The sequence below is a fragment of the Pocillopora verrucosa genome, chromosome 8 (assembly GCF_036669915.1).
Source record: "Pocillopora verrucosa isolate sample1 chromosome 8, ASM3666991v2, whole genome shotgun sequence".
Lineage (NCBI taxonomy): Eukaryota > Metazoa > Cnidaria > Anthozoa > Scleractinia > Pocilloporidae > Pocillopora > Pocillopora verrucosa.
The window spans coordinates 22,962,682-22,988,998 of record NC_089319.1 but is presented as its reverse complement, the minus strand read 5'-3'; the positions used below and the strand labels follow the sequence as shown (position 1 = coordinate 22,988,998).

The 26,317-nt window shown below is 37.9% G+C and overlaps 2 protein-coding genes across 8 annotated transcripts; both read left to right on the top strand.

Annotated features, from left to right (window-relative positions):
• Positions 1 to 551: 551 nt before the first annotated feature.
• LOC131792507 (uncharacterized) lies at positions 552 to 8,141 on the top strand. Its single transcript, XM_059109894.2, has 6 exons — positions 552 to 1,465; positions 2,633 to 2,766; positions 4,323 to 4,602; positions 5,628 to 5,898; positions 6,248 to 6,375; positions 7,117 to 8,141. Exons 2-6 carry the CDS (start codon positions 2,657 to 2,659, stop codon positions 7,324 to 7,326), a joined length of 999 nt encoding a protein of 332 aa, XP_058965877.2. The 5' UTR covers positions 552 to 1,465; positions 2,633 to 2,656; the 3' UTR covers positions 7,327 to 8,141.
• Positions 8,142 to 8,731: 590 nt separating this feature from the next.
• LOC131792460 (fibroblast growth factor receptor 2) lies at positions 8,732 to 25,956 on the top strand. Of its 7 annotated transcripts, none has more exons than XM_066170556.1 (14): positions 8,732 to 8,801; positions 16,096 to 16,278; positions 16,778 to 17,080; positions 18,046 to 18,216; positions 18,735 to 18,883; positions 19,613 to 20,231; positions 22,046 to 22,156; positions 22,535 to 22,716; positions 23,214 to 23,336; positions 23,592 to 23,662; positions 24,344 to 24,384; positions 24,784 to 24,883; positions 25,003 to 25,105; positions 25,327 to 25,956. In XM_066170556.1, the coding sequence occupies exons 2-14, from the start codon at positions 16,158 to 16,160 to the stop codon at positions 25,378 to 25,380; spliced, it is 2,148 nt and encodes a 715-aa protein (XP_066026653.1). In that variant the 5' UTR covers positions 8,732 to 8,801; positions 16,096 to 16,157; the 3' UTR covers positions 25,381 to 25,956. The 7 variants fall into 7 exon arrangements, 6 of the variants coding, with proteins under 6 accessions (XP_066026653.1, XP_066026655.1, XP_066026654.1 ...); XM_066170558.1 differs by having other exon boundaries at positions 8,779 to 8,801; positions 16,101 to 16,278; XM_066170557.1 differs by lacking the exon at positions 8,732 to 8,801 and adding an exon at positions 9,962 to 10,478 and having other exon boundaries at positions 16,101 to 16,278.
• The last annotated feature ends 361 nt before the right edge of the window (positions 25,957 to 26,317 follow it).

Sequence of the window (26,317 nt, the reverse complement as noted above, 5' to 3'; positions counted from 1 at the left end):
TGCTCGATCTTTCCACTGGAAAGCCGCGCAGAAACTCGCGTTAGTGGTGTTCGCGTGGTCGCAGTCGCACTCCAGACCCAAACAGACCTCTGCCCCAACAGACGGTTAACTTGAAACTATGCTCTCGTTATTTATGACTCTGTTTGATTTTTTTATTGCATTACTTCATTAGCATAATTTTGCGTGATTCTATGGAGTTATTTATTACTTGCAATCCTTGTTTCACTGCCATGATATAGCACACACAGTACATAATCTTGGACGAATTCTCAACAATTTTTGCAATTCGTAGACCTTTCCGGTCAATTCATCTGTCGTGAGTGCGGAACAATAATAAGACAATACAGTACTTACTTACTGCTTCAATGTTTATTTGATTTATCCCACTAAATTTGATATCTATTTCGCAAAAGTTAGTGATCATCTACAACATTTATAAGTAACCATTCGGTGAATGTGCTGACATCTAAACACTCATCAACGTAAAATTTGACGTAAATCACCTACAGCTAAATATGACCCCGCATAACCTTAAAAAGATTGGAATATTCCCTTGTGTTTTCTTTCCCGGAATCGAACTATAAAGCAACCCTTCTCCAAGACAGTATATTTTGTTACCTCTCAAGAAAATTTCCCGGTGAAAAGACAGGTTGTGCCGAAGAAAACTCTACACAAATGAGGGAAGCATTTCAATTATTCACGACCTCTAACTACTGTATTTACATGAGGTAAAAATGAGTACAGTTCTGAGAGACAAACCCCGGACCGTGCAACGCAGCTGTAACGCATAAGGCATTTTCAGGAAAGAAAACGAAACCGGACGACAATAACACGTCCTCTTAAGGAAAATATTAACAATGGGGTTCAGCGAACAACGCTTATTTGAGTTTGTTACTGCTTATTTCTTGATTGGTAAGCGCACAAAGGGACAAAGCGTTTCAAGACTTCTACATATTTAAACATACATTTCAACGCATCGTGAGGAGTGTTGTGGATTGACCGAGAAACTACTGAATCTACTTCTAACAGGGCTGTTTTTAATTAAAGCTGGTGACTCATTCAAAACGTTAATCTCAAACTTTATCCGGTTTTAAGATAATAATAAGGTTTGAGGATCTGTCCTATCTCTCTGGCACTTTCACATGAAAGAAGTATTCGCTGTGGTACTGCTCAAGGAAAGAAAATATGAATATTGGAACAAAAGTTCCGTGACAGTACATGGCTTTCCGATATTTCCGCAAACTAGAAAATTTCTGTTGGGGCCCAACTGTTTCCATGACAAATCAATAAGCACGCGAGCAATGTCGGCGTCGGAAATTGGGTCAGAAATGGGTCAATAGCTTCCTGTCAAGTTATTTACAACTACAGCTATTTAAACGTAGCAGACCAACTCGTATTTCAGAATGCGCTGTGTCCGACCGACCTCGCTTGTTAGAGTATCCCGGAAAACAGCGAATAAAGAAGAGTAAGTACACATATGCGCTAACAAACATTGCAAAACGTCTTCTTCCAGCTACCATTACACACGTCAGATTTAAGTTGGGATTGGACATTTTTGCGTAAAGATCTCAGTGTTAGTGTTATCAGTCATTATTTTATTCACGAGGCGGTTGAGAGCTTCGTATAACCATAACTTCGTATAAACATAACTTCGTAATTATTACGAAGTGTACGTCTGGGGTATACCATGCACCAAGTGAGAAGGAGCTGAAAACGAATGCAAAAACTTATGCGGCCTCAGAAACTGTTCTTTATTTCTCCGGTGCTCCATTATGCACGATCAAGTGAGACACGAGGAGCGATACGCGCTCGAAGGGTGAGACTCGCGCCCTTCTTCTCGTGTGTGACTCCACTCGTCTAAAAAAACAGAAAATGACGCTTATTCTGAAGGCTACCTTAACACAGGTTATAATTTCTGTCCAGTTTCTCCTCGTGTTTATATAGGGAATAAAGGAAAGTGAGACAAATCAGTAATGTCTAACCGGTTCCCTTTAAAAGACAGATAAACCCGAGTTAAAGATGGCGATGTTTTATTGATTGAGGGGAATTATACTTACCGTTAACTTTTCCTTGTGCTCTTCAAGCTCTTCCAGCGTCAGTTCGTCTTTCTCGTGAGTTTTTCTTACGAGCGAGATTCAACCAGGTTGCATAAGAGGATCAGCTCAGTGAACTGTAATGAATCTCGTTGTCTGAGGTCTGAGGGCTTATCGCATGTGATTTCCTTTTCTTTAGGCGAAAGAAATTAATGTAACCTTAAGTAAGCTTTAACCCACCTCTAAGAAAAACTGTCACCGAAAAAACCCGGCGGGCAGAGTGGGATGGCAACAAGTGTTTCGTAAAATTCGCTTCTCTGGTTTTCAAAGTGTAAATGTTAACTTTCACGTTCTGATTGTCCACGCTCTGCAAGTTTCGCTATAATTTTTTTTGTCGCGTAACTGCTTATTTACCACATCACTCCCATAAATAAGGCATCAACGTCGTGCAAGTCGTTGTAAACTATTGGTTACACTGGATTCAAGGTCTGTTGTAGAAATAAATGTATCTGGAGTGTCTTTTAGGCGAATTTTACCATAATTATGATCATTGATCAGATGTGCTTATTTGGTATCGCTATATGATTTGTTACCGACAGTTCTTCTGAAACTTCCACAGTAGTATGGCAGTTATTACACGGAAATCTTGGGTGTTTCAGGGTGCCAGGGCCTTAGGAACCCTATATGGAAACAAATCATTGCGTCACCACGATGGAATTCCGGTTCTGAAGAGGTAAATCAAGTGGCTATAAATAATCTTTCTGGCGGAAAATAAGAAAAATCCTGCTATTGTATTAAGCCAGGAGCCATGATGGGCTCCTGATTAGGCTCAAAAATAATACTGATCTTCAAACATTCTTTCTCGTATCCAAGATGATTAAGAAACTAAACCCCGTGATTCTAAACAAAACAAAGCCTTAAGGCACCCCGACCCGCACCGGGTACGGGTAGGGCGCCATATTTGACCATATTTGGTAATGACATCATCTCACTACAAGATAACCTAGCCGTTTATCCAGGGTAGATGGCATTTAACGCGTGGTTACTTACGGGAAAGACGGGGAAGCTGAGAAGACCAGCAAAAGACGTTCAGAAAAGTGTGAAAGTCAAAAGAACGAAAGTGTAAGTCAATTTGTGCTGCCTAATCGGTGTTATACCAAGAAAAATTTACCGAAAACCAGCTGACTGGTCATTGGAAGCAACGAATGGTGGAGACTGGTTCGAAGTCGAAAAATTCCTTTGGCAGACAATATTGTACCAACCATTTTTGTGAACTTTATCAAACTTACGTGGCCAAAAAGCCGCCATGTTTACCAAAAGTCAAGAAGTTATTCCCAGTCCTCCCATGTTTAGTCCGGGTTACTTGAGTTGATCTTCCCGCCACATTTCACGCGTACGGCTACCGGTAAAAGCCGTCTAACGGAATCGGGGTATATTAAGGTCCCTATTTCTTTATTTCTTTTGATTCGCGTACGTGGGGGAGGGGGGAGGAGGGAAGGGAGTCTTAGAAGAACGATTGTTCGTTGAAAAGGTTCTGTTGAATGTCTCGAATATGCCTAATGTCTCTAATGTTTAACTCACTCTTAGAACAAAACGTGTTTCACTTTGGCGTCTTTAAGGGATCGTAAAAAAAATTAAGTTTCCTGTTCAGCAGGCTCAATTCAAGGTTGAAACCAATACAAGGACTTAGTCTCCGCCAACAGTTCCTGTGTCCAAAAACTTAAGTTGGGAATGGTTTCACAACAGTATCGAGATAAGAGAGACACTGTCGTACAAATTGCCAAGTTTAGTCACACACATCCATGTAATCTTTAGATCCGACTTCGACAACTACAAGCTATCTTTCTTACCTTGGGACTCTTATGCGATTGCACTGCATAAGAGTCCCAACACATTTCTTCAGAATGTATAACTGGATAGCTCGCGATCGATAGGCGCGCTGCAAAGTTATGATTTGCGATTAGCAATTAATTAAAAAGATCAGTTCCCCTCGAAATTTTTTCCTTAAATGTGGCTGACCTTTCATTGTTTTGGTTCTAAAACACGGCGACGGATGGTGAACGGTCCTTGGGATGGAGATTGCGTAATCATACCCGTGTAACGGTTTGCCTGTATCTGCAATCATACCCTTTTTTTCATATTCCTTTCATCTCCTTTCCATGTCACTTCTTTTCAATAAGAGAAATTCAACGAAAGTGGTTATCTGAATAGGACTAGGGTACGCGAAAGTCTTACGCTACTGACAATTATCTTACCAAACTTTTCAAACAAACTTTTTTTGCCTCACAGGAAATTGAGCAATGGAAAGGAGAGTAAACTTGAAGCTCTAGTGACCTTTGGGGAATCTAAGCGCATTATACGCTTTAAGAAGGGAGACGATTTGAAAACCTTTCGTCATCATTTCCTAAGGGCCTTCTCTGATATTCTCTCAGAAGATGTTGCTCCGGGGAATGTTAAATTTCAGAAATTTGATCACAACTTCAATGAATATGTGGAAGTCAAACATGACCTAGGGTTGGAAGAAAATGACAAGCTGAAAGCCATAGTCATTCTAAAGAACGAGAACAAGGTATACACGTTTTACAGTAATGTCCTTAATCTCAGCTCAGTACGGCCGAATAGCCAGAAACAGGAGCCTATAGGCATGGAAAGTTAAAAAATAAATAAATAAAATACTGCTCATTTGCAGGGTACCTCATGAGATGTTCTAGTGAAGCAACATTGTGTCAGAAGACCTGAAATTGACGTTCTTTTAACTTGATTCATCTTTTCGGAAGCATCTGCGCGTGCAAAGGCTTTTATTGAAAGATTTTAAAAAATCCCCGTAAGAGGGCCGTACGAGATGGTGCGGGAGGGTCCTAGAAATTACGCACGTACGGCAATGCACGATGCAAAAGGCAGGAAGCAAATGTAAAAAGACATAACGTGGCGGTCGTATGATATTGAACGAGTTAGGTCCGGGCAAAAAGAGAGAATATTTGATTCTTCATGACCTCAGCCAAATATTTACCCTTACGTCTCTCCTATGAAGTCAATAAGTACATATTATTTTATCGACGATAAACATGCAGTAAATGTACCTAAAGTAAGAAGAAAATAACTAACATCTAGAAAACTGTGTCAAAACAGGCATGAATGGCAAAAAAACCATCCATGTCCCATCAGACCGTCAATTGGCTCATGAATGAGTGCGAACCTGTTATTATTTATTTGTATTGAACACATTTAGCTCGTTCACTGATAAATATAATACACAAGGATTAGTGAAGTGCGTTTGATCTACCTTAGGAATGCCGAGATATTTTTGTCTCGGCGTAGCAAAATCCAATGTATAATTTCCAGTTTTGTTCCAATAATTTTGGATTCTCATCTCTTTTCTGGGTGTATCTCGTGTATTATCTCTCAATCAGTAAATAAAGCGTGAAGATAGTGTGATACTGACAGAAAGTCACTAAAACGTCTTTTATTTCCTTGGATAAAATAGAGACGGTTACATGTGGCAAATGATTGATATACTATTAATACTTGTTAACGTTTATTTTAAACTTTTACTTTAAGCACTAATTAAAAATATTTTGCCAAATTCCTCCCTAGGCTGCAGAAATATCTTCCGCTGAGATTCAACAAGACATGGAACCCCAACGGTGGCCCCGATTGTGGCCCTATTGTCACATGGTGTATCCATGGCTTCCAATACAAAATTTAGGGCCGGGTTCGCCGATGTTTTCAAGGCCTCATCCAATCAAAAAAAATACCACATACCAACTTTGGAGCCCAGTCAGCAAGATAAACGACGGTTGCATTGAACGTCATTCGCAGACTAATATAGTGAATTGCAAAGGAAATTTCAACGGAGGAATTAACAGTAAGTTTGACGTTACGACTTTTTAGCAAGAACAAGGACATGATTAGGAAATCATCATCATCATCACCATCACCATTACCATAGTCGTCGTCATCGTCACTGTCTCCGTTCTCGTTGCCGTTTTAATTTTCCCTATCTACACATTCTCATTATAATAATTATCATTGACATTATTACATCATTTCTATCATTACTGTCATCTTCATTACTATAGTCTGACATTCCTCGGCCTGTTTAACTAAACTCCCCTTTGACTTAACACATGTACATGCTCAAGTAATCCATTGAATCCTATCCATGTCAGCAAACAGTTGGTCATTACAAATGTTTTTTTCTTCACTTCCTTTAGCTGTTATGAAAGCTATTGATGAAACAAGAATTTTGACCTTCTACGTGGCGCTTCAGTTTAAAAATAGTTCAGATAGAAAGGACTATGTACTGACTGGAAATGCAGAAGGACAGGACATTACCTCAACAGTAAGTAGCAGCTTTAAGTTTAAGAACTCTTTACGGGGCCAATTCACATTATCAACTCATATGATACTCCCACCCCATCGACGAACACTACAGTTCCCTTAGCACCTTACGTCCTGTTTCTAAAGATTGACCGACCGACCAACCGACAGACTAACTGAATGACCGACTGACTGAATGACCGACTGACTGAATGACCCACTGACTGACTGACTGACTGACTGACTGACTGACCGACTGAACAGCCAACTGCCTGAATAACCAATCGACTGACTAACTGAATGACCGATTGACTGACTGACTGACTTACTAGCTGACTCACCGACCGACTGAATGACTGTCTCACCGACTGACGGGCTGACTGACTGACCAACTGACTGACTGACTGACTGACTGACATTGTGCTACAATCTCACCAATTAAAGTTGGCCTGTTGTAATTATTCCATCTTAATGTTTGGACCTAGCTTAACTTTACGTTACTAACATCCGTGTCACAACTACACATGTTTTGACCTCGATAGATGCTTAGAGGCACGTGTTCGTATCCCGCCGGGCCTTGATTTTTTTATCTGTAACAACCAAGTTTTATGTTGAAACTGATAACTTATTATCAAATAATTTACAATGAAAATGGTTCCACTTAAAGTTTTGATTACTTCTTCTGTCATCTCTATGATTAGTAAAAGTCTAACTTAAAAAAACAGAGAATAAGGTTGGATTTGCTAGTTTTCTACCTTAACAGGAGGTACAAATTGGAGTGCCACTCGACGATAAATGTATCTTTTTGCCCCTTTACTACTGGAGTTACACCATGTTCCAAAACAAGAACGATAAGAACCTATACCTGGGTTGCGATCACACTGGAAAAGCAACATTGGTGAAAAATGCTGACCTCGACTATCCCAACCCTCAAGCTCTGTTTATTTTAAAAAGAGTTGTTCAAGTTCAGTAACTCCCTTGTGAATAAAACTGGCTTCTGAGCCCAATAAAGATCACGGCTTTTCCCCACTTTGCAATTTTATCATAATCTTTAGAGGCATATGTTAGCCATGTTTTGTAACAGACTCAGCAGATTCGATGGAATAATCCAGCTACTAAAGAGTTAATTCGACGTTTTCAAGCCTCCGAGATAGACATTCATTTCCCTCCGTTTGTAAGGTAGAATAAAATAGAATAAAAGCATGACGCAGCTTTAAATAAAAGAAATGTAAACTTTCCAACACTTGAATTCAATTTCTACTTCAACTAACAACAGAAAGAAAAGAGAAGGGGAGGGGAGGGTACAGGAATAGAAAAGGGCGATATAATACTACGCAAGCGAAAGAAGGCGAGTTAAGGGCAGAAGGTGCGAAGAATTAATTTCTTGATTGGTTTGCAATGGCCACCGTTTGATAAGTCTGCTTTGCAGCTTGTCTAGGGGATGTCACGCGCCGCCCCCGAAGAAGAGACTAACGTTTGATGTATTCAAGGGTGCACCTGCTAAACTCGATCGAGTACATGAGGTCGAGGCTCATGTTCGCTAATTGGGAAATTATTTTGAAATGAGAATCTTGTTTTCTTCAAATGCATGGTCCTCCCTCACAGCTGAAAACTTTCCTCGTCAATACACAGGAGCCAAGTCAAAGAGGACAAGAGAAATGACGATAAATTTTCTTTGACGTGCATGGAAAAAGGATTGATTTCCTCTGAAACTCTACATCAGCCTATAGTTCAATTTAATTAAACAATATTCTACCAATCGAACACTTTTCATGTCCGTGAAATGTACCAAAGAGTTTAGAATGATAGAAAACAACGAAAATAAAAGAAAAAGAAAATTTATGATTTCATTCACAAGCCAAACCGAACTTGCATTACGAAGGGAAATCATTTGCTGGTCAGGAATCTGTCAATTGTACTAAGCAATGTGCACAAGTAACATAACATAACAAAACGTAATGTGACATCATCTACACTGAGAACACGGCTTACAAGGCCAACACAAGATTACTTGAAATTTAAGTTTTCCCTGACTTCTTTTGAAGATGTATTTTTTCCCCGACTCAGAGTAAAAATTCCCTGACTTTTCCCTGACCTGGAAGTAATTTATTCTTTCCTGACATTTTCCTAACCTTTGGCAACCATGAGTATATCCACTGATTTGTTCGTTGTTAATATTTTTTGTCTCGTTAAGGATTTTAATTCAAAACAATTTCGGCCTGTGGTTGTAATTCAATCGAAGTCTGACTTTTCTACGACCAGAGAAATTCATAGTCATACGAACACTTCTAATCCCCAGGGGGGATGTCACTTGTACCCTTTAGTCCCCCCCCCCCTCCCCCTTCATCTAATCCTTGATTCTTTTGACACTGGTGGTAAGGAGTAAGATCTTTGGATGGCTTTCTGCTAAAATGCAAATTATTCGTCCTAAATGATGTAATGGATCGGGTAAGATATCCCTCTTATTGACTTCAACTGGCTTTCCCACACTGTACTGTATGGTATTTCAACCATAAATTTACCTTCAAGTCGTTTGAAGTTGTGAAAAAATCAATTTTCATATTCTCATTTCTATAGGATCAAATGCATTCACGCTATCGTATCTTTGTGGCATCCGTTTGTCTTCTCTTCAAATATCATCTTCTATTAATCTCATCATATAGCTGAACTGTTTCTCGGTGTCATTGCTAAGAAGCGATGAGATATCACTGGTATGAATGATGGTCTATGTGATCTTTCAAGTGGAAAGCCGCGCAGAAACTCGTGTTAGCGGTGTTCGTGTTTGTGGTCGTGGTCGCACTCCAGACCCAAACAGACCTCTGCGTCAACAGACGGTTCACTTGAAACTATGCTCTCGTTATTTTTGACACTGTCTTAATTTTTATTGCAATACTTATTTAGTACGATTTTGCGTAATTCTATGGAGTTATTTATTACTTGCAATCCTTGTTTCACTGCCATGATATAGCACGCACAGAACGTACTCTGAAACGAATTGTGTAAAAATCTTAAAAATTTTTGTATTACGTAGACCTTTCCGGTCAATTCATCTGTCGTGAGGGCGGAACAATAAGAAGACAAACCGAGAAAACATTTAGTTGTTTTACACGTCTTCTAAGTATTTAATACTTGTAACGCTCTACATTTCTAGGATTCTTGGTAGTATGTACGTCGTGCATGAAAACTCATTTTCCATCGAAGTTTTCGTTCTCTGGCTCAGATAAATTGGATTTCGTACGTGATATTGTTCGTGGAAGCCGGCAACTACAAGGGAAAAAAGTTTCTTTGTTCTCTTTCCCAGAATTCAGTGCCTGAATTGAATTGATTTTTTCCGCTTGTAACACTAACCTCGTAACTGACTGCTTGAGTTTTATCAAAAGTACTTACTGACTCAAGGTCTATTTGAATTATTCCACTTGATTTGATATTTATTTCGCAAAGGTAAACCATCATCCACAGCATTAAGTGTTACTCAGAACTACTGACATCTAAATACTCATTAACTTAGAACAATGACAAACGTCAATTTGACGTAAAGCACCTTCAGGTAAATATAACCTCGCATAACCTGAAAACAATTAGATTATTCCCTTGTGTTACATTTCCCGGAATCGAACCATAAAGCAACCTTTCTCCAAGACAATATATTGTGTCACTTCTCAAGAAAATTTCCCAGTGAAAAGACAGGTAGTGCCGAAGAAAACTCTACACAATAGGTCTTAAATTAGGAAGCATTCCAATTATTCACGACCTTTAACTACTGTTACATGAAGTAATTTTGAGTGCAGTTTTGATTGATGATTGAAAACGGAAATGACGGGACAAACCCCTTACCGTGCAACACTGTTGCGTCTGAGACATTTCAGGAAAGAAAACGAAACCGGACGACAATAAAACGTCTTCTTGAGGAAAATATTAACAATGGGGTTCACCGAACAACGCCTATTTGAGCTTGTTACTGCTTATTTCTTGAATGGTAAGCGCACAAAGGGACAAAGCGTTTCAAGACTTCTACATATTTAAACCTACACATCGACGCATCGTGAGGAGTGTTGTGAATTGATCGAGAAACTACTGAATCTACTCCTAGCAGGGCTATTTTAGAGCTGTTGACTCACTCAAAAGGTTAGTCCCAAACTTTATCCGGTTCCAAGCTAATAATAAGAAGGTTTGAGGATCTCTTCGCTCTCTCCGACATTTTCATACGAAAGAGGTAAAAAGGCCGGCTACCAGTATCGTAAATTATGACAGCGGGTCCGAAGAATTTTTAATAATTCAGTTTAAGTTCCTGTTTGCGATACTTTTAATTCGTGATTAGTAGAGAGCGGTATAACAGCCTGACAAATCTGTAATAAAATTAAGCACACTTTGTTTAAATATATTTACAACAAATTTCTTCTACTGAAAGAAAACGAAATCTGTTGCTGTTTACGATTTGTCAGGTCCCTTGCTCTCCTTTGAACGATATTTTAGGACAGGAAGAAACTGAAAGCTTTAGTTTATTCAAACCTCGTGATTCACGGAAAAAGCGCTTTACGAGTCTGTAAAATACCATTCCAAGTAACGTCCTCCTGCACCAGCCGTTCCGCGTCACTGAAAATCAGCAGCTGATTTCTCAGAAAGAATAACAAAATAGGTTTCTGAAGTATTCACAAGAGAAATGCTACAATAACAAGGTTTGTCAGGTCTGTCTCGGTGGAAAGTTCAAAGCAACTCTGGGGAAATGACTGTGTTTCAGGCCTAATAACCAAATTGGTCAAATACAGATACAGTTTAGTGCAAAATATTATGTCTCACTCTGAGTCAAGTAGTTGGCCTTTTGGCGTAAGCCGTAAGGAATTCATAACTTGGCATCAATTAATTTCACAAATAGGTTGTGGAAAGCTGAATGTCTCCTTCACCATTCATCTCTCATTACATTAAAAAAAGTCTCATTTAAGACACTTCATCTCTCTCTCCCCCTCCCTGACACACTATTTTTCATCATAGTTACCGGTATTTAATTTTGAGAGCCTCAAGAATTTTCTTATGAGACAAATAAATATCAGGCTGTACACAAGTATTGGGGCACAAGCAATATATAGGCAATCCAAGAATACTGAAAGCTTTAGCATATGATTGATGGACAAGATTATCCCTCATTTGAGGTTGACAGCAAAACAGTAAGTCAATTGAAAGTAAGCTGACAGCCTTAAGCCCTTAGTGAGCTGTTGGTTCAATGAGGAAACTGACAAACAAACAAACCCTATCATATGGCGATAACTATTTGCCACTAGAAACTGGTGTACAACAAATTCACAGTTAATGGCCCCTGAAACCTGCTCAACAGTTTTACGTGTACTTTTAACTACAAATTATTGATCACCAAAAAAACAATGATAACAACAATACCAAGAACAACAAAAATCACATAAAATAAATGTTGGTGTCAACCAAGCATAGGAAGTTAAAAGATGTTCCACTGATTACCACACCTTACACTACAGTCAATATGACGGCCTATAATGATCAAACCCACAATATTTGACTATCATTCTGGTTGGATACTTTCAAATATGGAAAAAAGCAATTTGACTAAAGAATTCATATTCAATTGAACAAAACTATTGAATCTTCTATGAAAGTATTTTCCACTATATTTTTCCCCTGGAAACGTGTTCTGACTTTTAAAAAGACTATATGAAGATAATTTCTGGCATTTACTGTAAAAATAATTACCCATTGTTGATGCATAACTTAAAAGAGCATCATATGAGCTTTTATGAAAGAATACTCCATCACAAGTCATACATAATGCATAATCCTAAGCACCAACCCTTGGCTTCTAAACAAACTGATTGACATATTCAAAACTTAATTTATTTCATGAGGAGATGCTACAAACTGTTTTGTCACTGACCAGCAGTGAGAATGAGGAAATAAACCTCGTGCATAACATTGCTGTTCCCTTCATATCTGATTAGACTGTCACCAACATTTCCTCTCACAATGTTATGTGGGATGATAATTGGACATTCTCAAATTTGGACTAACTCACTCCATCCATCCACCTAGAACAAGCACTTCTGATGTCTTTATCTGCTTTGAACTCATCAGCCACACTTTGCCTAAATTATACTAAATTGATGCAGCTTATGAGTACAACTAAATCATATACATTGTGAATGAGATTTGTGATTATAATACTTCACCTTTTCCAAGAGAACTTCATAAAACCCTCTATAAATCTCGCTCAAATACACAATTGAGAGATGATGTGTAGACCTTAGGTAAAAATTAACAAAATGAGGAAGTTGAGGTAATGTTCTGTAATTGTGACCTTGCCACATTATGCATGTGGAAAATAATTTACCCCTGTAGGTTAACTCTTTCTTAAAATCTGCGTTTATTTGTAAATTACTTGATAAAAGATTGTGTAAATATGAAAATAAGGATTTAAGGAGTAGCCAAAAAATTTAAAAATAGTAATGAGATCGATTGATAGGTAAACAAATGAAAACCTATTTAAACAAATAAAAAATAGAGTAATAAATAAACTGCAACTGAAGGAAATCGCATTTAACTGGGATAAATCAGGAAAAAAAATTAATTGATTGACTATCAGACCTCAAAGAAATATATTTTACCTCGAAATTTTGCAAGACAAAATGCAAACGCCGAGCTTGTGCTTAGCTTCATTGCATTATTTAAGGACCGTGTGACAATTGAAGGTATCAAAGACGCATGGGTGATCACTGAGAAGGACAGTTTCTTTTAACCCCTGAGAACTGAGAGACAAACATGGTGATCGAGAGTGGAGAACCTCTGGGGAAAACTTCGGTTTCCATTGCTTATTAGTGTTCATTGTTCAGAGGCATTGAGTCTACCACAGAAATGGAACAGAAAGAATGCAACATTTCCTTTCAGCAGCGCTCGCAAAGGGAGTTTTTTTAACAGCAGCTGATCGTGACTCTCAGACAGCTGTACAAACTAAACTATCTCGTGCTCTGAATCCAGAATCTCTTGAGGCGTGATGGTCCAAGGGACTTTCTTTGTTTCTCAAGTATCTACCCCAAGAAATACAGTGCTAATGATTTCAGTTGCATCAAATCAAATGACTGATTGCATGCTTATTGGTATGACTTTCAAAGTTGAATCAGTGTCAAATTAAGACATATTATATATGACAGCTCTTATTTTCCTTAAGTTTTGGAAATGTTTTCGATTTTTGCAACTGGTAATATTCTTCCACAAATATCTGAGCATATTTGCACAACAGATGGAGGCTACAGTTTCTCTGTTAATCATGAATCAAAGCTTAATGTTTCAGCTTTGTACTTCAGACGAATAATATAGATGAGTAGCACAGTCACGCCGCCATTTTGGACTCAAGTGCCTTTGCTAACGAATATCTTCGGGAAGGTTTAACCTCTAAATCGCACACTTTCCACAATATAAGCTTAGTTATCCTACTTCATTTTGGTGTAAAGAAAACAAGGTTTGCGACAAAGTGAAAATTGTAAAAAATAAATATTTCCTGAAAATGCGTGAATTTCTGGGTGTAACGCGTAACATGAAATGTATCAGACGGAAGAAAAAAAATGAAATATCTCAATATAGAACGCACATGGGGCCACTATTTTTTGGCCGTTAGTAGTTTATGACAAAAGCAACAGGCAGTATGATTTGCAACAGGAATGGTTTATTCTAACGCAAGTTATAAACGTCTGTTTTTATCACTGAACAATGTAACGCTCGCAACTATTAAAACAACCATAGTGTGCAAAACTAGCAATAATGATAATTTCGACTGTGTAAGCAACAAACTAATAACAAAAATGTAATGGGCATACATCATAATATTTACAAACCAACGCTGAAGTTGAATCGTCAAGTAGAATGTTTTCCAGATCAAAATAAAACGCGTAGAAACACATTTCGTAACGGCCATATTGAGCTTAATTCCATCACATATCCACCAGTAGATCCGTTGTCAGACGCGATTCTTGTTAAGTTGAGTAAACAAGCTCACCTCTCCTGGAATGGGCTTGTATTAAGCTAAATTTACAGAACGTTCCAACCCATTTCGTTAGATCTAACGCTAGAAATTTACGTTTGGTCGACGCAGAAACAATTTCCGCCATTGTTTCCGTGTTCATGAACCGTAACGAAGGAAAGTGACGAAGGAATATGGCGAAAAACACCACCAAAACTTTCACGAAATCCGCTCCTTCGCAGCTTCTCTTTGAAAGCACATGGTTTGTTTACACAGACAATAACATGGGAGTCCATACAGAGTTTGCAGGGGCAGATTATTGCATAACAGTGAAATGTTTTACGCGATTTTCAACACTGAGGGAATTCAACCGCAGCAGATGGAAACAAAAGAGTCCAATCTAAATTCAGGTATTTCGCGAAAGAAGGCGGCGCTAGAAAGAAAAGCAGCGGCAAAAAGAGAAAGGGACAAGGCCTATTATCAACAAAACAAGGCAAAAAAGATTGCTCAAGTTAAAGAACGGCGAAAGAAATTGCAAGCCGAGAAATCAATTCGGCCGCACACACGAAGCATTGCCGAAAAAAACAAACGCCAACAAAAAGCAACGGAGCACAGAAAAGCTTCCCGTATCGCAGCACAAGAAAAAAGAGAAAAGACAAGGCAGCAAACAAGAGAAAGAGTTAGAAAATACCGTGAAAAGAAGCGAACAGAAGCACAAGAATTTAATAATAGCGTGGATTCTCCAGGTTTCGCAAACCGGACGTCGAAAAAACGTGCTATAGATAAAGTCAAGAAGACACTCCCTTCCACACCCCTAAAGAAGGCGGAAATTGTCCAAAGCATTGTCAAAAGCCGTTAGTAGTTTATGACAAAAGCAACAGGCAGTATGATTTGCTCATGTTACTGCATCAGTTGCATTGTGAATGATGAGGAGAATTGCACTAACAAGGCATGGCTTGATGAATGGATGATAATGACACTGATGATGACTATCAGTGTCATTATTACAGAGGAGACAGAGTTCTTAAGGGGCACTTTTACATAAGGGAGAACATTCATGACATGACCTTCACAATTGACGAAAAACGGAAAGCGTTTGTACATGCTGCTACTGTCCGTCACATTTGCGGTGACCTACCAGTCAGAAAGAGAGGACGAAAGTCTATTTACAAACTCCCTTTAAAAGAAAATGAGGAAATCATTGCTTCAATGTGAACTAATGATTACAAAACCTCTTTTTTTCCATTTTTACATTGATTTTCTTAAGATTTTATGAAAAACCAAAAATGTGCCATGCCCACAAGGGATTGTGGGTAATACCAAAATTAGTGTTATAAATGCAAAATAATAAAAATATTTACAGATATTGATTACAATGTACATTTTGATCAAAATTAAAGTCAAAAAGTGATAAAAAGTGAAAAAATAAAAAAATAGTTATTTTTGAACTATGTTACAGCAAATGGCTATGTGACTGTGCTACTCATCATATTAATAATCCAATTTGTATCATCATTCACTGAAATGATGTCATTATCTTCCAGATGTTATTGTGTGGCTGAACTCTACTTATTACTAACCTTGGTTGGAGATGGGGAAGGGAAGAGTGGGCATAGTTAAGGAGTTTTTAAATGTAGAGGTGGCAAATTTTCTATCCTTAACTCTGTCTCTAAATTTCATATACCCCTCGCTAGAGTACAGCTTGACTCTTCACCCACACTTTTGTTTGCCTCCTACCAGCTTGCATCTTTAAATGTTTGTTTTTAGCACAGATTCTTTGGACCAAGGACTGGCCCAACTTTCCTGGACTGTAATGCTTTACTCAAGAGATGGTAGCCAACAAACCGTGGGTAGAAAGCACAACACAGTATATGCTAATATTAGTTGCTGCTGCCTCAGTATTCTTCCCTTCCATCATGTGCCAAGTCTGTCATTATAAGCCAAGGAAAAGTAAGTTTTTATACATATTTAGACATGAGAAATTATGTTATGAATGGCAAAGAAAAATGTTTCTTTTATTGTGTTATATTCATCATACATTAGCATACACTGTCCCTTTTTGAGAGGTTAATAACAACTTTTCACCGTAGGCAAAGAGAGTACAGTTGAATTATCCCTGAGACAAAGCTGAGGGGATTATTTAACAATATTCACTGAGCCTGAAGTGCATAATTGTTTTAGTTTTGAAAATCTGCTCAGGTGCTTTTGAATTCTGTGGAAAATTCTGTAAATAAAAGAAGCATTGTGCATAGTTTGTCACAATTGTGATGATTACTTGTATCAAGATGAGCAAAAAGTTTGAGCAAGTTCATGTAATTCAATCAGCAAAAACTTCATATCTTTCTTTTGAAAATCTTTTTTGATCCAAGCTCTTCTTTTATGGGAAGATGCCTCTTCACTTTTTTATTTCATTTAATTTGACTGCTTTTTCTTTTTACCTCTCCTCAAGCTGAACCTATCATTGAAATAACAGCCAGTGAATTGCGTCTTCGCAAACCTGTCAATGTCACTTGCATTGCACGGGAAAATGAGGTCTATTCGCACAAGTATGATTCCAAGCCAATTTCAATTTACTGGTTTTATAATGGAAATGAGGTCAAACATAAATGTTTCATGGGTTTACCAGTTACCTCTCTGACATGTTCTTTGGTTATTGACTCCCTGACATCAAAGGTGCTGGGTAACTACACTTGCAAAGCAAGTACTTCTGATTTTCACTGCAGTGTTAAACACTATGAAATTGATATTGATGGTAAGAAAGATTACTTTTAATAGTGTGATTATAATCATCTATAAAATGAGCAGTTGCAGTAATATTGTATTGGAATATCACCAACTAGTAATAAATAAAAGTATTGGTTATTAAACCACACAGAGCACATGGATGACATTGAAGAACACTGCCATGCTTTAAAGAAACAACCTGAACAATTGAACCGAGAAAACAAAATGATAATATGTCAACCAAACATCAGTCAACACCTAACTGTTAAGTTATTCCTCAGGAATATGAACCACCTGTAATAAAATTGATGTCTACCAGAGTGTTAGAGAGGGGGGGCAAAGCATTGAACAATAGCTGGGACACAAACTCTCAACAAGTTTTTTTTAAACACCCTGCTCCCTCCTAGTCTTGAGTTTTTTACAGGAGGTCCAGATTTCTCATTTTCATAGAACATTGACATTGAGTTTAAGGAGGATATGTTTAACAGGTGTGATAAGGAATGTAGTAGCTGAAAGTTTAAATATACCATCCCTTAACAATCGATACATGTATACAGCTTTTTTGAGAAACCTTTTTGAAAACCTGAAAGAGCACAAAACAATCTTGAAAGTTAAATTCTGGGTATCCAGTAATCAATAATTTTTTACATTTCTACAAGTCAAAGAAATATGAAATAATTCATGAAACCTACAGTGTTTTGTCCTTACAGTGATGTTTTCTCACATTTTCCTGAAATGGTGAGGTCAATAAATTGTAACCTGAAACTATCAAAAGTATCTTTCAAAGTTGTCACACACACACTTTTACTGTTTTTTCCTCCAACCTTTCTCAAAACAGCTGTATGTGATATGATAATGTTGTGGACTCTGTAATGAAGTTATCTAACTTATAGTGCTGTCAGTAGTTGAAAGGGTATGCATGGTTGCTGTGGACTAAAAGTAATCTTAAAAACTGACTCTCAAAGTCAAGTGCTCCACCTTCCTCCTCTCTAGATGTACTACCTGCAGAGACAACTGAAGCTCCAACTTACCAGGGTATTGTCCCTGGGCCTAATACGACAAAAAACTGCAGTGATTATGGCAAAGACCAGTGTGTGAGCAACAAGAATTCTGCAAATGAGACATCACAAGGAGGAGGAACCAATTACTCTCCAGAAACTGCTAGTAAGTATTTGCAAAGAAAACCTGTTTTAACCCGTCACACCCTAATATCAGTATGCATATTATCAACACTGTTCTCTATACCTTTTCTAAGATGCTAAAAAGGAGAATTTGTTTAACAATCAAGGGCTTCTCCAGTTGATGATCATTTCATTCCTTCTCTTGATCTTAATGTTTGACTTGAAAAATATTGTAAGAAGAAATTAGACGTAAGTCACTCTTAGGGGTCAGAAGGGGTAGCAGATATTTTTTTTAGCAAAAATGTTGTATTATTCGTTTGTTTGTGGTTGCTTTTCAACTGATTCCTGTAAAATGTTTCGTTCATTTCTTAACATAATGTTGTATTATTCGTTTCTTTGTGTGTTTGCTTTTCAGCTGATTCTCATAAAATCTTCTATTCATTTCATAAAAGAATGTTAATAGCTGTCAACCAGATCCAGCAAATGTAATACAAAATGCATGAAAAACAAATTTGAAACTTTGAAAACTGACGTATAGCACGTCTATGTATTCCTCTTCAGTTTTTAGTACACCGGAACCACGCAAATTTTTAAACGCCAGTGGAAGTTCAGAACAAAGCATGATCGCAGTCGTGGTACCCAGTGTCATCTCGGCTTTGGTAATTTTAAGCATTGGAAGTTTTCTGTGGTTTCGTCGAGGAGCTCGACGGGTGAGTAACGAATTTGTAACATTTTTTTTTTACACAATTGATCTTGGGTTCTTTGTGCGGATAACTACAGCTAGGTCGTAAGGGACTAGGGCGGAGGGGTCAAAGGGTGTTCGTTACCTCCCCCCCTTTCTGCTTGTCCTCTTTCTCTTGTTTATTCTGAAGACACCCTGGCATGCTTGCAAATGTCGGTAAAGTACTGTCGAAGAACGCCTCTCCATCTGCAAAATCATACCGACATGCACCCACTAGCATACTGTATGTGCATCTGTCATTTTACTTGACAATTGTGATGAGGAGGGGGCGGTGGGAGGGGGGATGGGGCAAACCCGGAGGCATGAAAGACAGTATTAGAAAATGAGAGAATTGGTGTTCCACAAATATTTCGTTTTCAGACATTTCGGCTTAATTCAGATGTTGATGCCAAGCTATGTTTATCCTCTCCGCTTCAAGCATACTTGACAGAACTTTGTTGAGATAATCACTGTTTGTGATTAAGGCTAATGTGTAGACTTATGTAAATGAGATTAACAATTCCAAGCACCACTTGCCAAGCGCCAAAAGATGCGTAATGTCTTACATCTGCTAACTGTCAAAATCCAGGCAGAGTACAAGTACAGCTTCTTTGCTTAATTTTCTGGAGGAGAATCACTATAGATAAATGTTTAATGTCATTTTAAACTTCAAATCCCACCCAATATCAAAAAGGACTTCTTTTTTTCTTGGATGTAGAGAAGGGACAATGAAAGTCCTACTTCTGCCACTGCAAGTGAATATCTTTTGGAAGTAATACCACTACATGATAGGTCCTCATCCCATGGCTCAACCGCGCCATTACGTTTGCAAGAAGAATGCAAAACTACGAACAACTCGAACCATATTGAGACGTCTCTAGTACCAGATATAGAGCCTGAAACTTTGCCTCCGAGTACCTCGGTCAATCCTGCCGGGTATTCATTGTTAACGGAAATATGGGTTGAGAATCCTAATAAAAAATGTTTCCATGGTACAAAGTGGAGCTCAGAGCGAAACGGTTCAGACAATTTCCGTCCAGAAAGACCACCAAAACCCTCCAAAAAAGATAGCACAGAAAAGCAGATGAACTGTTTATGCATGACAATGGCAGAAAACTTAGGAACTACGCAAGACAATGTAACAAGTAAAGACAGTGGTTATAATAGCGCAGAGAGCAGAGAGAGCATTCCCGAGATGCCTCTGGAGAACAAGAACACCTGGCAAATCGAATTGGATGAGCTAAAAATCCTTGATAAAGTGCTCGGAAAAGGAGAATTTGGAATCGTTAAAAAAGGGCTTTATCGTGGTAAAGAGGTGGCAGTGAAACAGTCTAAAGGTAAGAAACTGATAACGACTTGTCTTATTTTCCATATCTATTGTTTGTTCTTACGTGTAACAGACAGAGCCACCGCAGTGCAAATATGTGAATTTTCATATATCTAAATCTTCATTCACTCGGATGTTTATTTGTACCCAATTCATTTACCAGCTCCCAGTTGGCTTGTTAGCTCAATTGGTAGAGCGCTGCACCGGTATCGCAGAGGTCATGGGTTCAAATCCCGTACGGGCCTGAAAAATTTTTTTCAGGTCCTACTTACAACTACTAGTTTCAATAGTGTTCTTAGCTGCGAGGATCTTCTAATTTCATCTTTCCACCGCAGTGCAAATATGTGAATTTTCATATATCTAAATCTTCATTCACTCGGATGTTTATTTGTACCCAATTCATTGACCAGCTCCCAGTTGGCTTGTTAGCTCAATTGGTAGAGCGCTGCACCGGTATCGCAGAGGTCATGGGTTCAAATCCCGTACGGGCCTGAAAAATTTTTTTCAGGTCCTACTTACAACTACTAGTTTCAGTAGTGTTCTTAGCTGCGAGGATCTTCTAATTTCATCTTTCCACCGCAGTGCAAATATGTGAATTTTCATATATCTAAATCTTCATTCACTCGGATGTTTATTTGTACCCAATTCATTTACCAGCTCCCAGTTGGCTTGTTAGCTCAATTGGTAGAGCGCTGCACCGGTATCGCAGAGGTCATGGGTTCAAATCCCGTACGGGCCTGAAAAATTTTTTTCAGGTCCTACTTACAACTACTAGTTTCAGTAGTGTTCTTAGCTGCGAGGATCTTCTAATTTCATCTTTCCACCGCAGTGCAAATATGTGAATTTTCATATATCTAAATCTTCATTCACTCGGATGTTTATTTGTACCCAATTCATTGACCAGCTCCCAGTTGGCTTGTTAGCTCAATTGGTAGAGCGCTGCACCGGTATCGCAGAGGTCATGGGTTCAAATCCCGTACGGGCCTGAAAAAAAAAAAAAAAATTTTTTTTCAGGTCCTACTTACAACTACTAGTTTCAGTAGTGTTCTTAGCTGCGAGGATCTTCTAATTTCATCTTTCCACCGCAGTGCAAATATGTGAATTTTTCATATATCTAAATCTTCATTCACTCGGATGTTTATTTGTACCCAATTCATTTACCAGCTCCCAGTTGGCTTGTTAGCTCAATTGGTAGAGCGCTGCACCGGTATCGCAGAGGTCATGGGTTCAAATCCCGTACGGGCCTGAAAAAAATTTTTTTCAGGTCCTACTTACAACTACTAGTTTCAGTAGTGTTCTTAGCTGCGAGGATCTTCTAATTTCATCTTTCCACCGCAGTGCAAATATGTGAATTTTCATATATCTAAATCTTCATTCACTCGGATGTTTATTTGTACCCAATTCATTGACCAGCTCCCAGTTGGCTTGTTAGCTCAATTGGTAGAGCGCTGCACCGGTATCGCAGAGGTCATGGGTTCAAATCCCGTACGGGCCTGAAAAAAAAAATTTTTTTCAGGTCCTACTTACAACTACTAGTTTCAGTAGTGTTCTTAGCTGCGAGGATCTTCTAATTTCATCTTTCCACCGCAGTGCAAATATGTGAATTTTCATATATCTAAATCTTCAGACAGAGCTTTGTTTCAATTTTTTAGAGGCGTACTCCTTAGTTCCAACACAACCTCATGGAAATCCTTCACAAGGGAGCAATGTCTAGATTTCCACAATGATTCAGTCCTTAAAACAACAAGAGTTTGTTTGTGTGTTTATATGATATATCGTTCTTATTTTTTATTTATTTATTTTTAATCTTGTCACGTGGTTTAGTTACGTTTTCAAGGTGCAACAAGGACGACCTACTTAATGAAATAAAGATGCTGAAGCAGGCTGGAAGACATCCAAACATAGTCAGTTTTATTGGTGCCTGCACTCAAGAAGGTATTTGTCCTTTTTTCCAAGCACGATCTGGGAAAAAAACACTGAGTCACGATATACGATATACAATATATTTTTTGCTGGACTCCTTTCATTCAACAGAATGTAGTACTACTTGTACTTATTGCACCGGACTTTACGTTTTCCCCTTTATCATCATTGCAAATACCTAAGATACAATTAACGCAATTGTAATCAAATAGATGAATATAACCACTTTTTGAAGCAGAAAACAAGCTAAGTACTTGCAAATCGAGCTGTGATCCCTTCAGGGAAAGTACAAACAAACGTTGTTTTTCAGTGTGTTTGTTTTATGGAAACTAACACTCGAATTTGGCTCAAGAGTTTGAAGTTCAACAGATCTATGTTTTTAACCCTCAGATAATATTCTGCTAATAACAGAGCTGGTATCTGGAGGTACCCTTGAAAGTCTGTTGAGGTCTAAACCTCGTAATGGGGGGCAAAACCAATATGAGAACTTAAACTGTGGGCTAACTGAGCGAGAGCTGTTGCAAGTTTCTCTTCAGGTGGCCTGTGGAATGCAACATTTGGAAGAAAGAAAGGTACGACAAAGGTTAACTAAGAATAAAATTTACTCATTGGGGGTGAACTTTTATTTTAGCAAGCCTGTGGTGGCGTTTGATGCAAGATCAGGACGACAAGGCCCAAGCCTTGGGCAGTTCACTGTGTTGTGTGCTGTTCACTTCACAGAGTCTTTCTTCTATCAGGAAAATAAATGAAAATCACAAAAAGACATCAGGGCAATGTTAGGAAATGCTAGAAGTTTGCTCATGATGGTGACACAGTGAAGCAAGAAAAGGGTATTAATAGTCACCACAAGCTAATATAGACTCAGTGGAAGCGAAAATAGAGCATCACATTTCCATTGAAATCTAAATTTTACTAGTGTGATTCACAGCAAGTATGAGAAAGCGAAACAGTGCTTTTTTTGAACACGCAATGGAGGCTTGTCGCTTTTTTGATCCCCCACTTTTCATTTCGTCAAGTGCCTGCGTGTGAATCATAAATCTGTTGACACGTGTGTCTTTCTCTTCATCAGTACATTCATCGCGACCTTGCGGCGAGAAATGTTTTCATTGGTAAAAACAAGGTAGCAAAAGTAGGAGACTTCGGATTAGCGAGAGACATTTCAGATAGAGGCATTTACACCAAGACTTCTGATGTGAGTACATTTATAAGATATGTAGAGGTCGACGCTTATCGTTTCACTAATCTTTTTAACTCAGCATATCTGTACTCTCTTCAACAGCTACTATTAGAAAGCTTTTTCCAGCTTTTGTAAGGTAGCGTCCTAATAGCTGAGCGCGGTTGGAAGTTTAGATCTTAAACAAATAAACAGTTAGAAAATTTTTAGTTTTAAAAACCTTGAAATGATAAAACATTGTATCTACATTTTAATGTATCTTTGTTTTGTCAGGGCGGAGTTCCATGGAGGTGGTCTTCTTTAGAATCATTAAAATGTAGGGTTTACACCTCCAAAAGCGATGTGTAAGTTTATGATAATTTTGATGTCTTACGCGCTTTGAAAGTTTTTATAACAAAATATCGAATCAGCACCCTTTTCGAAAAAGCAGACTCCCCCCCCTACCGTTTTCTGTGGACACCACTCTCAAAAAGGGAAGGTACCATATAATTGTAGGTATAAGTCTGGTCGATCACTCTCCTTTCTTTCTTTGTTTGTTTTTTTTTATCCAATATAATCGAATCTACATGTAACTTTATATCATTGCGAGACAACATTACATTACTTACATTATCCAAATTCACGAAATGGTGCATTCGCGCTAGCCCTGTTTCAGTTTGAAGACAAGCTAATTGGGAAAATTATTACTAATTAACAGAGCTGCTATCAAAACCTTTTGGACAAGCTTTCTATCGTACAGTTTTGGTTTTATTGTTGTTTATACCCCTTTTTTTTTGGGGGGGGGGGGGGTGAGACCATTTAAATAAGCGTCTTCTCAGAATGAACAGTTCCTCCCATGTGAATACAAAGTAATAACTAAAAACGTAGTGTTTGAATTATGGGACAAACTGCGTCAGGTTAGCTTTATGGAACTGTTCGCCGCAATTGATGGTGGACTCTCGTAGAATTCTTTTGTAGTTAATTAGAGTCGCAATCATTTTAATAGGTAAAATAACTCAATTATACAATTTTTTTCTTAATGATAGATGGTCGTTTGGGATTTTGTTGTGGGAAATTTTTACTTATGGTAAGTTTGTGTAAACAATTTTTAGAAGATATTACATACCAATTGTTCCTTTGAAATCAAACTGAAATTATTTTTATGCATGTCGTCAAAATTAATGTCACTCCCATCGAATAGATAATATGGCGAGACTGTGTATTTCATTGTTGTGCAAGAATGTTCTTAGATGTGCCTTTCAAATTGCTCGCTTTGTTCCAGCTCGAGCAAAATTCTTTGATGTAAGATTTTGGCCATACAGTAGGAAACGTGCGTTGTTTAGATGATTGTTTATGAGTATCGGCCTCGTTCCATTTTAAGGCTCTTAGTTCTGAAAAAAAAAAGAACAAAACAAAAAGACAACTTTGCACAAGGAAACGAATGCAACCATTTCTTGACTTTAACACTTACATATTATCCTATCAGGTGAGGTTCCTTACCCTGATATATGTGCAATAGAGGCCCTCATTACGTGGCTATCCTCTGGTAGCCGGATGCCTTGTCCTCTAAATTGTTCCAATCAACGGTGGGTTAGAGAACTATCTGTAGCGTCTTCTCGACCTTGGTCATTTTCAAGCAGTCAATTTCCTGAAATGTTGTTAACAGACAGATTAGGATTTGACTAATCTCTAGTTGTATTTGTAGGTATAAGTTGATGAAGTCCTGTTGGCAAGAAAATCCATTAAAGAGGCCCACGTTTGCATGTATTGTAGAACAACTGGAAAAGATCTTAAGCTTAGAATACAAGGTATGTATTCACGTCCAGAATGAAACTTTCCTCATTTTCATTTTATTTGCTTGTACAGAACGATTTTCCTCTTTGGGTTGTCTCTGTTTACCGCAGTAATTGTACTCATTGACAGTCTCTTCGGTTGAACGGCTAACTAGTGAATGGACAACAAACTATATGTTCAACTTTGTTCTACCTCGCCCTTTTTTAGTTGATTTGTTCATCTTTTTCCGTTTCAGAGTGAGTATGCTAACCTTCAGAGTGATGACTCCGGTAACCAAGAAGAAGTATAGAAATTCGTGACAGAGAAGACGTTGTATTCATACAAAACTGCATATAGAACATACCCATCAAGTTACCACCAAATGTACGTGTTATACATTTACCGTGTGGAGAGATACACACAAGAGGAAACATTAAAACCTTTAGAGAAAATAAAAAGTATATAAATAATTTTCACCAAATTATTTTATTTAATTTAAGTCTGTTAAAATAACTTCTCTGAAATTTCTTTCGCTAAAAAACGTTTTAAAGTCTTACATATGTAAAACTATAGTTGTAAAAATTACGTTATAGACAGAGAGTTGGAAATTTAGGCTAAAACTATTATAACAATAGAAAGAAAATTCAAGACTGTAAACTGATTCAAAATTGGATAGGTAAAATCAGAGAAATCGGAATATTTTTTATCTTTTATTTCTCCTGTTAATAAACTTTTCACTTTTCTTCGGTGCAGTGCTGAGTTACTTTTCTATAGCAATTGACAACTCGTGTATCATTGCATTTTCGCAGAGTAAGTAATCACCAAGCTTTAATTAGTTGTAAATCGTATAAAACATCAGCTAATAAAATTCAAGTTGATCCGTTCACTTTCGGTGAAAAATTACGTAGTTGCGCAAATGTGGAGAATCTTGAGAAAAGACAGGTGCCAATGTAAACCAGGGAAATGCACATGATGACATGGTGTGTAACTTGTAATGAAATATTTTAATCAGTTCACTCCTTGGTTAAATCACAGTTTTTACACCTAGGTAAGCAATATTTAGTGGCCCTTGAAAGGAAACTCTTACTTAACCGAAGTTTTCGTAAAATGTTTACTTATTAAAGACGATGATCGAGACATTGTCAATTTCTCCAAATAAGGTCTAGGTTAAGGCTCATAAATTACGGTTGATTTTTCCTTTATTCTGTTTATTCTTGGAAAGCTGGCAGCTGCTACTTATTTAAAAA

What these genes read in the sequence shown, in the direction of transcription:
- LOC131792507 (XM_059109894.2), top strand. Translation starts at nt 2,657, where the DNA reads ATGGCAGTTATTACACGGAAATCTTGGGTGTTTCAGGGTGCCAGGGCC. An exon ending in TTTCAACGGAGGAATTAACA is followed by an intron (nt 5,899 to 6,247) that starts GTAAGTTTGACG and finishes CACTTCCTTTAG; the next exon opens with CTGTTATGAAAGCTATTGAT. An exon ending in GACAGGACATTACCTCAACA is followed by an intron (nt 6,376 to 7,116) that starts GTAAGTAGCAGC and finishes CTACCTTAACAG; the next exon opens with GAGGTACAAATTGGAGTGCC.
- LOC131792460 (XM_066170556.1), top strand. Translation starts at nt 16,158, where the DNA reads ATGGTAGCCAACAAACCGTGGGTAGAAAGCACAACACAGTATATGCTA. An exon ending in CTATGAAATTGATATTGATG is followed by an intron (nt 17,081 to 18,045) that starts GTAAGAAAGATT and finishes CCTCCTCTCTAG; the next exon opens with ATGTACTACCTGCAGAGACA. An exon ending in GTGGGAAATTTTTACTTATG is followed by an intron (nt 24,385 to 24,783) that starts GTAAGTTTGTGT and finishes TTATCCTATCAG; the next exon opens with GTGAGGTTCCTTACCCTGAT.